The 15809-nt window shown below is 43.7% G+C and overlaps 1 protein-coding gene across 1 annotated transcript in view; it reads left to right on the top strand.

The window, feature by feature from the left end:
* Window positions 1-12546: 12546 nt before the first annotated feature.
* The window catches only part of LOC145355121 (eukaryotic peptide chain release factor GTP-binding subunit ERF3A), a 70248-nt gene continuing 66985 nt past the window's right edge, over window positions 12547-15809 (top strand). Inside the window, exon 1 of the mRNA XM_080207009.1 lies at window positions 12547-12986. Within this exon, the coding sequence (XP_080063135.1) occupies window positions 12791-12986 (196 nt within the window). The 5' untranslated portion in view covers window positions 12547-12790. The remainder of the gene's footprint in view (window positions 12987-15809) is intronic.

The raw sequence follows: 15809 nt of genomic DNA on the forward strand, positions 1-15809 counted from the left end.
ACATGTGACAATAATAAATCAAATCAAAAGTGAGAAGTTTAATAAGAGATTCCTGCACCAGTGATTCTTTTCCATTCTCCCCACACAGACAAAAATGGCCTAGATTTGTACTCTGCTGAGAAGGTCCCCCCCACCACCTCCCCACCCGTGTTGGAGACAGAAATACATGGAATAGAGCAGGGGGAGGTATGGCAGCCGTGGCTCAGTTGCTCACACTCTTGCCTTGAGTCAGAAATCTTGCACTAGGACTTGAGTGTAACAATCTAAGCTGACACTCCAGTGCAGTGTTGAGGAGGAGCTGCACTGACTGAGGTCCCACCCAGTTTGATGACAGTGGAGAGACATTGGGAGGATGTTGTTGTAGTTAACCAATGAATGTAGTGAGGTTAAAAAGGATGAGGTAGGGTACTTTATCTTTGTCACATGGAGTGTCATTTGTGACTTTGGTAAGAGCTGTTTCAGTGCTGTGGCAGGGGTGGGAACTGATTGTAAGGATTCAAACACAGAGTGCAAGGAAGGGTGGATATAGATTTTCAAAACAACAACTCATTCCGAGACTTTGGAAAGGGAGGTTGGAAATGGAATAGTAAATGGATTATGCATTGTTCACTTTGAGAAGGGGGTGACAGCAGTAGATTTGATTTATTATTGTCATATGTATTAGCATACAGTGAAAAGTATTGTTTCTTGTGCGCTGTAGAGACGAGGCATGCCGATTTGAAGGAGAGTAGGAAGCAATCAAAGGGAGAGAGCTACTCACAATATCAGTTAGCATGGGATCAGGACGGGAATTTGGGCTTTTTGAAATGCATTCTTTTATGGAATCATGAATCACTTTTAATTGCAGATTTTTATTAAATGCAATATTCAAACCGTGGTCCTCAGAGCATTACCATGGATCTCTGCATTACTAGTTCAGTGACAGTATCACTAGACCATTGCTTCTCTGTGGTTAGAAGTTTAAGGAAATAGAACTGAGGCGCAGAGGATGAGGTCAGAGAGGACCAGAGTAGATTAAAGGAAAAACTAGAAGAGAAAATGTATTTAAAACTACTTTATGAGTAGGGACAGTTATATCAGCAGATATCAATGTATGCCCCTGTAGAAATTTTCTTTGCACATGTTGAAGTTAATTCAAAAATCTTGCCATTGACAGGACTATGGGAAGAAAGGCAAGCAACCCAAAAGAAACACACAAAATGAAGTTTGCAAGAACTGTGACCAAAATTTGACAATTAACCTAATTTAGAAATCTAAGTTATTGTGTTAGATGGATCAAGTTGTTTTTCTTGTACTTTATGATTTCATTGCCTTTTATCTTTTCTGTACCATACATTAGTTTTAAAGATTGAATTACTAGGGAATGCAAGAAAATATAACAATGTACAGATAATCAAAATCACAACATAACCACACTGGAGCATGCTGCAGAATTCAATTTACTGGTTGCAGGGCTGGTTTATTCCGTAAGTGTAAACGTGACAACTTGTTGGTCAACATTAAGTACAATCAATTTAACTCAAGCACTATTTCCAATAGCTCACACAAAGCTTTAATACTGCCACCTAATTTTGAAACTGCACCTGTAAAACGGGCTGCACTGCTGATAGTGTCCTTTTGTAATCGGTGCGCAAACACACTTCATATCATTTGATTGCTGAGAGTGCTGCAGCAAATACTCTATCATCCCCTATACTGTACTAAGACGTGTCCTCTACTTTAAAGCTGTTCTTTTGAGACTACTGCACAAAATTGAATAGAGTGGATGGGGAAGACCCATTTACCTTAGCAGAGAGGTCAGTGATTTAGGGCATTGCTTCCGAGTGACTGATGCAAAGGTTAGAAGAGAGACGTAAAATATCTTTTCACCCAGAACGTTGTGGGGAGGTCTGGAAATCACAGCCTGAAAAGGTCACAGAGACAGAACTCTTTAACTAATTTAATGCGTGTCTGGACATATACATAAAATGCCGTAACCTCCAGGGCAGCAGACCAAATGCTGGAAAACAGGATTAGGCTAGATGGCTGTTTTTTGGCAGAGACAGACACAATGAGCCTTTCTGTGCCATAAATGGCACAGTGGTTAGCACTACTGCCTCACAGCACCAGGGACCCAGGTTCAATTCCCGGCTTGGGCACTGTCTACGCAGAGTTTGCACATTCTCCCCGTGTCTGCATTGGTTTCCTCCAAATACTCCAGTTTCTTCCCACAGTCCGAAGGGCGTGCTGGTTAGGTGCATATTCCATGGTAAATTCTCCCTCAGTGTACCCAAACAGGACCTGGAGTGTGGTGACTAGGGAATTTTCACAGTAACTTAATTGCAGTGTTAATGTAAGCCTACTTGGGACACTAATAAATAAACTTTAAACTAAACTTTCTGTGATTAACTGGGCCACATAGTGGATTAATACACTATACATTCTCCTCTCAAACTGGCTTTTAACCTCACCTACAAGGCAGAGAAGAGTAGAGCGGGAATTGTAGAGATAAGAGTGTGGGCAGTGGCAGGTATGGCTGCCAAGACTAGAAATGCTAAAACTGAGGATGCACTAGGTCATGTTTAATAAACGTTAAACATAAACAATCTTTCCTGGCACTATATGTTGCTTTACTTTTTCCATTGACATCAACTATATATTGATATGAGATCAGCTAATTGTGATGTCAATGTCAGCCATACTATGTATTTACTCTGAGTAGAACTGTAGAATGATTAAAGAACAATTGCTTCACCTATTAATGGAAAACTTTTGTGTTTGATTATAAAGCTGAATCTTTGAATCTGATTGGATTGTGCGATGACTTTACATGCACTTAGCAGCTAAGTGCAGGAACTTTTGCAATCACCTGTGAGGTCAAACTAATGATCAACTTTCACACTTGGGATAATCCAAGGGTAAAGAAGTAGCATTTTATACACAAATTCATAGTAGACAATCCATCAGGTAGCAAAGTACAAATTGATTTTAATTTCAACTTTTTAATGCTTCCAATATTCTTCCTTTCTTACTTTGCAGTAGATAAGTCATGAGTAACTTGCCATTTATACCTGCTTTATTCAGAAACTAATGCATATGTAACATGCATTGTCATTAAATTAGCTGAATACAAAAATGGTACTGAACAAAGCCCACAATTTACCACATATCAGCAAAAATATTAACTGGCATCAAAAACTCTTTATTTAGAGAAAAGAAAACATTTGACCAATGATCAGGCACATGTGACATGCCTGACAGGTTACAAAGATTTTGGAGTATTTCTCTCTCCAGAGTGAAGCACTATGGGCGGGATACTGCAGCATATCCAAATGTGCAATTTTCCAGTCAACACTGGATTGCGTTTTTTGTTCAATCATAGCATGTGGGTGTCACGGGCTAGGCCAACATTTATTATCCATCCCTAATTGCCCTTGAAAAAGTGGTGATGAACTGCCTTCTTGAACCCATGCAGTCCATGTAGTATAGGTACACCTGCAGTGCTGTTAGGAAGAGAGTTTCAGAATTTTCAATCCAGCAACTATGAAGAAATAGCAATGTATTTCCAACTCAGGACAGTATGTGGCTGGTAGGGAAACTTCCAGGTAGTGGTGTTGCCGTGTGGCTAATACCCTTGTCCTTCTAGATGGTATCAGTCATGAGTTCAGAAGGTGCTGCCTAACGAGCCTTAGTGAGTTCTTTCATTGCATCATGTAGATGATACACATGCACGTCACTGTGCATTGCTGGTGAGGGAATGAATGTTTGTGGAAGGGTGCCAATCAAGTGGGCTGCTTTGTCCTAGATGGTGTCAAGCTTCTTGAGTGTTGTTGTTCTTGATGTTAAGACCCAGGCCAAAGATTCTAAGGTGTTTTGTGAAGTTAGCCTAGACCCTAAGTTTTACATTAGATTTTGGCATCAGGGTGAGCATAAGGTGTTTCACTCCAGGTATGATTCAAGTGACCCACAAGGAAGCTTTTTTCAAACAAAGTTTATTTAAAAACACAGTTAAAATATAACAAAAAGAATTAACATATCTTTTGCCAATGACAAGTCTTAAAAATGACACACTATAACTCCTAACAACTAACTATCTCTATTGTTCCAAGTTAAACGCCTTCCCACAGACACGCATCCTTCTTCAGACTTAGCACAAAATGCAAGCACGGTCACGAGATGCTGAATTTTCAGCTTTGTAACACCTATGGACAGAAATCCAGGCCAGCTATTTACAGATATCTTCAAAACTGCCAAATTTCAGAGAGATAAACTTAATCTTGGGAGGCTTCCAAAAACAGCCACACAGAGAACAGAAACTCCAATTCCAGAGAGGGAAAAAGCACTGTTGCTTCTCTCCACTTCAAGCAACTGCTGAAAATGAAACTAAAAACTGGACTTTTCTGTGAAGCATATCTGTCCCTAGCCACAAGACATGCCCTATCAATCACCTCTCTGCAATCCGAAAGGGCCATTAAAACCACAGAACACTGCATTAGTCCAGATTAAAATTAACATGATATCAATTATACTGCCTCAGTAACAACATTGGCAACTTAGACACTCGCGACAGACAACACAGTGCCGAGAAATTGCCAAGGACTGCAGAAACATCCTGCAGCGGAACATGATTTAAATACATTTCTTAAAGGCACAGAATTGTCACATTGAGTGTTGTCATTCTCACTAGTTCAAAGTGCCAGCTTTACTGAAATGAAAAGAGCAGCTCTGAGATGTATGCAGTAATTTAATATCATTGTAACATCTCTAGAGGGAAGGAGCTGTAAAGCTGCAGATCTCCTAGAGGCAACAAAATTAATTCAACTCAATTTATCTTTTTAAAAAGATAACCTATAATCCAAATTACTTTCAGAAAGATATTGCTCATTTTAAACTTTCTTCTGTTTGACATAAGAACATAAGAAATAGGAGCAGGAGTAGGCCAACTAGCCCTTTGAGCCTGCCCCGCCATTCAATAAGATCATGGCTGATCTGTCTTGGCTCGGTTCCACATTCCCGCCCTCTCCCCATAACCCTTAATCCCCTCTCTTATCAAAAACCCATCAACCCGCGTCTTAAAAATATTTAGCGAGGTCGCCTCCACCACTTCAACGGGCAGAGAATTCCAGAGATTCACCACCCTTTGAGTGAAGAAGTTCCTCCTCAACTCCGTTCTAAACCGCCCCCCCTTTATCTTGAGGCTGTGCCCCCTAGTCCTACTATCCTTTCTGAGCGGGAAGAGTCTCTCCACCTCTATCCTATCCATCCCATTCATCATCTTATACGTCTCAATGAGATCTCCCCTCATTCTTCTAAACTCTAACGAGTACAAGCCTAATTTATTCAGCCTCTCCTCATAGCTCAACACCCTCAGCTCCGGCATCAGCCTAGTAAACCTCCTCTGCACTCCCTCCAAGGCCAAAATATCCTTGCATAAGTACGGCGCCCAAAACTGCACACAGTACTCCAGCTGCGGCATCATCAATGCCCTATACAGCCGCAGCAAGACCTCCCTACTTTTATATTCAATCCCCTCGCGATGAAGGCCAGCATCCCATTCGCCTTCCTGACCACCTGCTGCACCTGCAAGCTGGGTTTTTGCGACTCGTGCACAAGGACCCCGAGGTCCCTCTGCACCGTCGCCTGCTGCAGTTTTTCTCCACGTAAGTAATAATCCTTCCTACCATTATTCCTACCAAAGTGGACCACCTCGCACTTGCCAACATTAAATTCCATCTGCCATTTCCTGGCCCATTCGCCCAGCCTATCTAGATCCTTCTGTAGACTCTCCCCACCCTCCACACAATTTGCCTTTCCACCAATTTTGGTGTCATCAGCAAATTTCGACACCCTACACTTGGTTCCCTCCTCCAGATCATCTATATAAATGGTAAATAGCTGAGGCCCCAGCACCGACCCCTGGGGCACTCCACTAGTTCCTAAACATACATTATCTAATAAGTAACTCTCTGCAGGTTTACAAATAAATCTGTACTGCAAAGTTATTAAATTGTCTGCAGCAAATTTTCAATGCACAAGTTATACAGAAGTTCAAACATAAAAACCCTTAAGGACAGTTTCAACTTGCTGCCAATAGGATACAAATTCCTCTGCACACGCTTTCTTCAGTTCTCTACCCAGAGTCCGATCCAACCGATTGCTCTGCAATCACTATCACAGGTAGGGAAAGGAGGCTGATCCCAAATCTACCCTAGCCGATTATAGAGATGGAAATCGGTGCTGTTGGCACCAATCTGATTCACACCAGCTGTCCAGCCAAGTTAGCCAAGGAGTCCAAGTTGCTGTGGCAATATATACTTTCACATGCATGCTATAGTCCAGAGCTATGAATAGCGATGATAAAGACTCTAATTTTTTTTTCATCTCCTGGCTAACCAGGAAACTCTCCTGCTCTTAATGCATGCTATTGGCAGATTTATTGGAAGAATTTGTATACTCATAATCAACTTGTTTGGCTCCTGTAGGGTTTTTTCAGAGGCTAAGTATTGAGCTTAACTTTAGCTAATACAGAGATTAATGATTACAGTATCCTGGTGAAAGACATTTCTTTATTGACCAACGTACACTCGGAGAGAAGGTTTGGGTGGTCCAACACTTCTAATGTTACATCACAGTAGCAATACAGTTTTACATCTTTCAAGAACTGTCGGCTCATCCCAGTTGGAAATGAACCAATCATTATTAGTACAGGTCAATCATTATTAGTAAATGTCATATACCTTGGCCAATTACAGATATTCTCTGACACCACAGGAACAATAAGCACTAGCAGTTACTGCCTGACTTTCCCATGGCCACTTGTTGCTGGTTCCAGACTTTCTTTGCTGGTTGAAGGCTTTGTCTATTCATTAGGCCATCTGAATTCATGAGCTTTGCCCTTAGCTTATGAATTTTATATTCATAAGGACTGTCTAGAATCCATGCCGATAAGAGCTATGCTTCTGTGAGTGTATTATTATAAAGAATGTGATTCACTTTACTGGATTATTTCCCCCTAATGCCTTAGAACTCTGTGCCATTAGCCAAGCTGTAACACATTTTTCAGAATACATGTTTAAATTCTCTAACTGTGGTTATATGTGTTTCTAGGCAGATAGTACCTCTGTAAAATATATAGAAGGCTGTGATTCTTATCCTAGGCTAATTCACTCTGTTCTAATAACCTTTATTAGTGTTTTAAATCCCAGAGTATTTTGAATTCCTCTAACAGCCCCATTACGAATGCACTTTCCTTGGCTATCAAGTCCTGTAGTGGGACCTGAACCTGGACCTTGGGTCTCAGAGGCAATAACACTGTTGACTGCGCCATAAAATTTCCTACATCAGATGTGATAACACTTTAAATGCATTTTGAAGATTTCTTATATTTGAAAATTTCTTATATATAGTAGACATACCAAACAGGGAAAACTCAACAGATGCCTTGGTGATGTTGTTACACAGAGTAATGAGAGAAATTTTCACACTGTGTAGAATTGAAATGCACCTCTAATCCTAAACTTGACTGATGAATGTTCAGCATGGAGGCTAATTGTTCACTGTGAAATCAAGGGGTGGGTGAAATCACCAGCTTAGCAGCATCCTGTAGGGACCTGGTTCAATTCTCTTCAAATGTTGAGATTGCTTAATGACAGAGACTTCCCTGTTCGGATTTCTTCAGGGTTTTTGGTTTGATTTATTATTGTCACATGTATTGGCATACAATGAAAAGTATTGTTTTTTGCACACTATACAAAGCATATCGTTCATAGAGAAGGAAAGGAGAGATTGCAAAATATAGCGTTACAGTAATACCTAGGGTGCAGAGAAAGGTCAGCTTAAAATGAGATTGGTCTATTCAAAAGTCTAATGTCAGCAGGGAAGAAGCTGTTCTTGAATTGGTTGGTAGGTAACCTTAAATTTCTGTATCTTTTTCCCATCGGAATAAGATGGAAGAGCCTATGTCTGGGATGCGTGGGAACTTTGATTACGCTAGCTGCTTTTTCAAAGGAAGTATAGATGGAATCAATGGATGGGAGGCTGGTTTGTGTGATGGACTGGGCTTCGTTCATGACCCTTTGTAGTTTCCTGCGGTATTGCAGGAGCCATATCAAGCTGTGATGCAACCAAAAAGGATGCTTTCTAAGGTGCATCTGTAAAGGGTGGTGAGAGTCATAGTGGACTTGCTGAATTTCCTTAGCGTCCTGAGAAATTAGAGGCATTGGTGGGCTTTCTTAACTATAGCACAGCGTGGAAGGACCAGAACAAGTTGTTGGTGATCTGAACATTTAGAAACGTGAAGCTGTCAACCACTTCCACTTCATTCCCATTTATGTAGACAGGAGACATGTCCTCCATTATGCTTCCTGAAATTGATAACTCTTTCCTTTGTTTTACTGACATTGAGGACAGATTGTCTCCCTACCCTCCTTCCCATGTAGTGGTTTGAAACTTAGAGGTTTTGAGCTTAGTTTTCAGAACATCTTGGTAATAGATTTTAAAACATAAAATACCTCCTGAGACCATAAGACATAGGAGCAGAAGTAAGCCATTCAACCCATTGGGTCTGCACTACCATTCAACGAGTTCATGATTGATCTGATATGATAATTCTCCATTCCACTTTCCCGCCTTAACCCTGCAGCCCTCGATTCTCTTACTGACTAAAACTCTGCCCATCTCAGCCTTGAACATACTTAATGACCCAGCCTCTACAGCCCTCTGTGGTAAAGAATTCCACAGATTCACTACCCTCTGAGGGAATAAATTTCTCCTCAACTCTGTCTTGAAACTACTTACTCTGAAATTATGACACTGTCAAACAGGAAACAACATCTCAGCATCTACCCTGTCAAGCCCCTTAAGAGTCCTATATGTCTCAGTAAGGTCGCCTCTCATTGTTCTGAACTCCAGTGAATAGAGACCCAATCTACTTAAACACTCATAAGAAAATCCTTCCATACCAGAGAGCAACCTGGTGAGCCTTCTTTGGATTGCCTCCAATCACTCCTTGGATGAGGGAACCAAAAGTGTTCACAATATTCCAGATGTGGTCTAACTAGCACCTTGTATAGTTTTAACAAGACATCCCTATTTTTATACTCTGTTCCCTTTGAAAGAAAAGCCAACATTCGATTTGCCTTCTCTATTACCGACTGAACATGCAGGCTAGATTTTTGTGCAGGAGGGCCCTCAAATCCCTCCATGTTACAGCTTTCTGCAGTATTTCTCTATTTAAATATATTCAACCCTTATATTCTACATACCAAAGTGCGTAACTTCACTATTTCCTACATTATATTTCATCTGCCAGGTTGTTGCCCACTTAACCAACTTGTCCATATTTCTCTGCAGACTCATCCTCACCACTGCCTTCCTACATTTTTTGTGTCATCCAATACTGGTAGTACATTCACTTCACTTGTCCAAGCTATTAATAGATATTGTAAATAATTGTGGCCCCAGCACTGATCCCTGTGACAGTCCACTACTTATAGATTGCAATCGTGAAACGCTTTTTGGAAATCCAACTATAATACATCTACATGCCCTTTATCTATCCTGCTTGTTACCATCTCAAACAATTGTGATAAATTTTTGAGGCATGATTTCTTCTTCACGAAGCCATGCTGACTCTGCCTGATTATAACAGAAGGAGGCCATTTGGCCCAAGTGTCTGCACTGACTCTCTGACATCATTCCACCCAGGTCCTATGCCCATAACCCCATGTATTTGCCTCATTAATCCCCCTACCCAAAACATATTGGGACACAAAGAGACAATTTGGCATGGCTAATCCAATGAACCTACATATCTTTGGACTGTGGAAGGAAACCAGATTATGCATTTCTAAATGGTCTATTCTTACATCCTTTAAAATGGATTCTAACATTTTCCCCATGCACCCTATAACTGATCCAACTGCAAGTTTAAAATTACAGTCCACATTCCTCTTTTTGGGAAATATCGTCCTTTTGAAATGTTATTTTCATGTCAACTTAAAGGATGTATTCCATTTGCAATTACCCACCTACATAATATTATGTTGCAGAAACAGTTGGAATACATCCCAACAAATTTAGATATAAATGTTGTATTAGTTGCAGAGTTTGTTTTCTCTTTAATAGTGGCATGTGTGTAATTGGTGTTGATCCTGAGGAACTTGCAGGCTTGTTCAGGCTGGGGATCTCCAGTCACGCAAGTGTGTGTGTGTGTGTGGTCACCTCCCCTCAGTCAGTTGCCGCTCCAGACAGTTATCCAGCACAGGGGTTAGCACTGCTGCGTCATACAGCCAAGGACCTGGGTTCAAGCCCAGTCATGGGTAACTGTGTAGGGTCTGCATGGTCTCTCAATGTCTACGTGGGTTTCCTCTGGGTCCTTCGGTTTCTTCCTACAGTCCAAAAGATGTGCTGGTTAGGTGCATTGGCCATGCTGAATTCTCCTTCAGCGTACCCGAACAGGTGCTGGAGTGTGGCGACTAGATTTTCACAGTAACTCCATTGCACTGTTAATGTAAGCCTACTTGCCAATAAATAAATTAACTTAATAAATGTAAAGGTGCTTTTGTCAGAATAAGATATCACCAATCAATGGCATTCTAAAAGGAAAGAGGGGAGAGGCAAGGGTGACACAATGGTTAGCACTGCTGCCTCCTAGCACCAGGGACCCAGGTTCGATTCCCAGCTTGGGTCAACGCCTATGTGGATTCTGCACATTCTCCCCGTGTCTGTGTGGGTTTCCTCCCATAGTCCAAAGCTGGTTAGGTGCATTGGCCATGCTAAATTCTCCCTCAGTTTACCCGAACAGGCAATTGGGGGATTTTCACAGTAACTTCATTGTAATGTTAACGTAAGTCTACTTGTGACAATAAATAAATTAACTTAATAAACAGAAAGGTGTTTTTGTCAGAATAAGATGCCACTAATTGTTGTTGTTGTTGTTCTTGCGGGTCGAACCAAGTAAACAAACTTAAATTACGTTCGGACAAAGAAAAAGGGGGCACCTCCACAAAAGGAGGGGGAATGGCCCGAACGGAAACAAAAAGTACAAAGGAAACTTAAGACACGTCAAAGCAAAATGTGATTATCGGGGTCTATAAGGCACCTCAGCCCCTGCAGTGCCCTACGCGCACGGAAAGCCTCGACTGTGCCCGCGGACACCGCGTGCTCCCTCTCCAGGGACACCCGGCCGCGAACGTAGCCGCGGTAGAGGGGCAGGCAGTCGGGACAGACAGCCCTGTCGATCGCCCGCTGCCTGGACCTGTTGATGGCATGTTTCGCCAGGCCCAGGAGCAGGTTCATGAGGAGATCGGCATCCCGACCCTCCCCTCTCCACACCGGGTGTCCGTAGATCAGGAGCGTGGGACTGAAATGCAAACAGAACATCAGTAAAAGGTTCTTCAGAAAATCAAAAAGGGAGTGCAATCTATAACGCAAAATGTAGACGTGGTCCACGGATTCCATAAGGCCACAGAAAGAGCAGTCTCGGGAGCCCGCGAACCAGTGAATCCTACTGTTGTGCGGAACTGCCGCGTGCAGCACCCTCCACCCCAGGTCCCCGAGGTAATTGGGGGAGATCCCTCCGTAGATGGATCTCCATCGAGGATCTCTGCCTCCCGGCGGCAACAAGGCCCACCAAGGTGTGTCCGGGCGACGGGCAAGGACGCAGTAGTGGAAGGTGCGCAGCAGCAGCCCGTACAGGAAACGCCTCCGCGTGCTGGAAAAGGGCACGGAGGACATTTCCGTGAGGCGGCTTGTGCTGTGGGGCACCTGACCCAGGGAGTTGTTGTTGTTGTTCGTCCATCGTCGTCGATGAGGATCTCGATACCATTAGTCATTTTGAGGCTGGATGCGTCCGAAGGTGACTGATCAGGCCAATTTGGGCACAGAATGTCCTGGCACATATTGTGTAGGCACTGTAGTTGTTGTGCTGGTGGCTCTGGACTAATCAATGGCATTCTAAAAGGAAAGGGGGAAGAGGCCAGGGAGGCACAGTGTATAGCACTGCTGCCTCACAGCACCAGGGACCCGGGTTCAATTCCTGGCTTGGGTCACTGTCTGGGCTGAAGCTGCACATTCTCCCCATGTCTGCGTGGGTTTGCTGCCACAGTCCGAAAAGATGTGCTGGTTTGGCACAACAGCCGTGCTAAATTGTCCCTCAGTGTACCCGAACAGGTGCCAGAGTGTGGCGACCAGGGGATTTTCACAGTAACTTCACTGCAGTGCTAATGTAAGCCTACCTGTGACACTAATAAAGAAAAAAGAAATTTAAACCTTACTCAGCTTTCTGCCTGATCGGTTCCCCCGCTCCTCCCCCTCCACCCAAATGAAAAGCGCTGAATCTTCAAACTCCATCTGGACGGGGCAGGCACTCGACGGTTGGTGGCGGTGGCGGGGGGAGGTCACACATCCGGGGACTGAAGGTAGGCGCGGGGGTGGAGTGTGGGTAATGTAGTCCGCGCGCCCTGATTGGCCGGCGGCGGCGGCAGGCGCGGGGCGGAACTACAATTCCCGGCGGTCCTGGCGCGAAGGGGCGGGCGCGTGCGCAGAAGCCGCCGTTTATCCCCCAGTCTCTGGCGTCAGTCGGCTCGGGAGGTACACGCGGAGCGGAGCTGGAGGCCGGCCTCTCCTTTCAGGCGGCGGCCGAGTCCCCCTTCAACCATCACCACCAATACCACCCCCCCCCCACCACCCAACCCGGCGGAGAGAACTTAACCGGTGAAAAAAAAACAAGGGGGAGAAAAAATATTTCAAACAGGACGGCCACGACGACGTTATATTTGAATCGGGTGACATTCTGAGCGCGGCGGCGGTCATGGATTCGAAAGACGTGGCGGATTACGCCCCTGATTCCTGGGAGCTGGCGGCCGACACGGATGTTGAGGCCCAGATGAACAACTCCTTCTCCCGGCTCAACGTGAACGCCAAGCCGTTCGTGCCCAATGTCCACGCAGCGGAATTCGTCCCCTCCTTCCTCAGGAGCTCGGACGAGCCGGGTGAGACGCCAGAAGGTAATGAGGGGAAGGGAGAGAAATATATATATATAAATAAAATTACACATCTTCACATTTATATTTTAAAAAAAACCCTGAGGCCCCGGTTCGGGGGGTTGAGGGGAAAGGCAGGAGGCTGCTCTTCCAGGCCTTTGTTCGGTGGTAGCGGGGTGCTGTGGGGTTGGGGGGGGTGATTTGTTGAGAAGCTCCGAAGGTTTTTTGTTGGGGGGGGGGGGAAGGACTCACATGTTCCCCCCCCACCCCCAAAAAACTCTCCTTCATCGTCCCCGTTGTGTCCTTAATAGGGCCTCAACCTCCCGCTTGATTCGTGTCTGGCTGACAGAAGGGTGGGGGGAGGGAGGGAGGGAGAGAGGTTAGAAATGAGCCTGAAATAGGCCCTCCATTTCCCCTGTGAACACCAAACCCTTTTCTTTTTAAAACGCTATAGTTGCGTTTAACTCTCAACTTTGAGCCCGCTTCGATATGTATGTGTGTGTGTGTATGGTTATTTCCTCCCACTGTGTCTGTCTCTTGTGCAATACTCCATATGGTGGAGGGGAGGCGGGGAAGGAAAGTGTTGGTGCTGCATCCACCATGGCTTCAGGCCCTGCACCCTGGCAGCCGGCCTCCTTCCTTCGGCATTTTGCTCTTCCGTTCACCGTCGGGACAGCGAACACCTGATGAGGGGTGGCCTGCACCCTGGCCTTTCTGAATTGCCAGGAAACTTGCAGGCCGCGTAGTTTATTCTCGCTTATGACTTCATTTATTTACAGTAAACGGCCCCCAAGTAGGTTTAAAGCGGAAAAATGCCACCAGCACTTGTGAAACTATATGGCTCAACTTTGCAGATGCGATTGTAACCACTTTTCAGAGAGCTTTGAATTGTTTTTAAAGTTAAATTGGCACGGGGTGGAACTAATAGGAGGTTGAGACTGTACTATTGTAAAACGTAGTCGTCAGGCTAAATTGCATCCTGCCATGTCTTTTAGAAGCACTGTTTGGTAATTGTCACGTTAGCTACTTTACAGTACTTTTTTGAAGACGTGCATTCTACAACTAACATTTTAATGCTCGTGGGTTTGTTATACTATATGCACTTGTACTGCAGCTACCAGAGCTCTAGTTGGTTAGCCTAATAGCAAGAAATGCAGCAATGCAGTAACTAGAGCTAACTCAGGTCCAGTAGGGGTTTTGTGTTGTTTCCTGAGGCAATATTTGTTTTAATATCAGACTTTTCTCAATTATGGCTGAATTGGGTGGAGCTTGAAGCTATTTTGAGCTCTTGATTCCAAGCTGGTTGGTTGTAGGTGCACAACCAAGCCCTGGGGATAACTGTACAGGTATGCACTATGCATGTCCAATAGGAGCGAGATAGAGCTCCTTGTATTCCTTTCACATTGGTCCAATTAACATTGACAGTGAAAGGGGTTTTGTTCCTGGTCCATGTTACAAAGATAATATAACCCAGCTCTGCTCCACTGTTAGCTTGTGATGCTCCCAATATAACCAAAACTTAAGACTTGCAGTTTGTGCTTAAGTCTTGTTAGCAGACAGTGGAATAACTTTGTGGACAAGCTGTTATTGTCCAATGTTGGGATGCTGCCGTTATCATTTAGTAAACTAGAAGACAAAACAATGATGGTTTCAATAAGTGGGGGTGATGGGTAACTTGAATTGGAACAGTGTATCCTTTTTTACGTGCCCTGTAAGCTTCTGTGAAAACTGATCCTTCTTGCCATTCCTTCCTGATTGTTGCTAAAGCGGGTCAAGAATGGTACCTGTTTCAAAATTAGCAAGTCAAGAATTAATACCTGTGACATGGTGTGTGGCATGATACAGGTTACTAATTGTGGGACTGCATGTAGGTGCCCAACTGCAGGACCATGCCATCTTTCTGGAGAGGGCTAATTGCATTGACCTGCACAGTCATAACTCCAGATAGCAAGCTACAAAGTTGCAGAAGAACCCAGGGGACAGCTTTCCAGACCATTCTCTTGGCCAAAACAAACGTGGCATGGGGAATGTTCATTTTGAAAGAGAAAACTAACAGAGCGTAATACATTATTGAGAAAAAGTTGGGTAGGATTTTGTTTTGTTTGATCTTCATTCCTAGTTCCTTGCACATCTCATCATCCACAATCCACAGGTGAATTGTGGTACAAAGACTTCAAGCAACGAGACATGAATAAATGTTGAAATTTTACATCAATTCATTAAAATGTTGCTTTTGGAGATCCTGCTTTGTGGTATTAGTTTCCTGTTTATTTCAGCCAGCAGAAACAATTGGCCCCTTGCATCGGCTGGTAACAATCTCTCCAAAGCAGGTAGTGGCTTTTTCAGGTAAGTGAAACACTGGCTTTTCGTTATTTTATAGTCAAAGGTTTCAAAGAATGTTTGCAGCTGAACTGATGTTGAAACAGTCGGTATACAGGTCGAGTTCCTGAACTCTTTGGGAGTGCCTGCATTTTAGGTTCCAGATAATGCACTACCTCTACTGCAGTGCACTAAACTAAGAACACAATGTGGCTACTGGAAAAACTCTGCCAGTCTGGCAGTATCTGTGAAGAGAGAAACAGTTGATGTTTTAAGTCTAAATGAATCATCATTTGGACTCTAAGCATGAATTCAGTTTCTCTTTCCATTGATACTGCCTGACCTGTTGAGCTTTAACATTTTCTGCTTTTATTATGATAGCCAAGCTTAAACTAGCTATAATCTAAATACAGTGGTCAGAAAAGTAAGCTGTATTATTGAATGATAAATACAGGAAATGTCATAAATTTCCCACCTGTAGTGCTGTCTGTGATTCTGCTTCCAGGAGAGGGTTCAGAGGTTTGCCTT

This window comes from Carcharhinus amblyrhynchos, chromosome 18 (assembly GCF_965287045.1).
Source record: "Carcharhinus amblyrhynchos chromosome 18, sCarAmb.v2.hapA, whole genome shotgun sequence".
In the NCBI taxonomy this organism is placed as follows: Eukaryota; Metazoa; Chordata; class Chondrichthyes; order Carcharhiniformes; family Carcharhinidae; genus Carcharhinus; species Carcharhinus amblyrhynchos.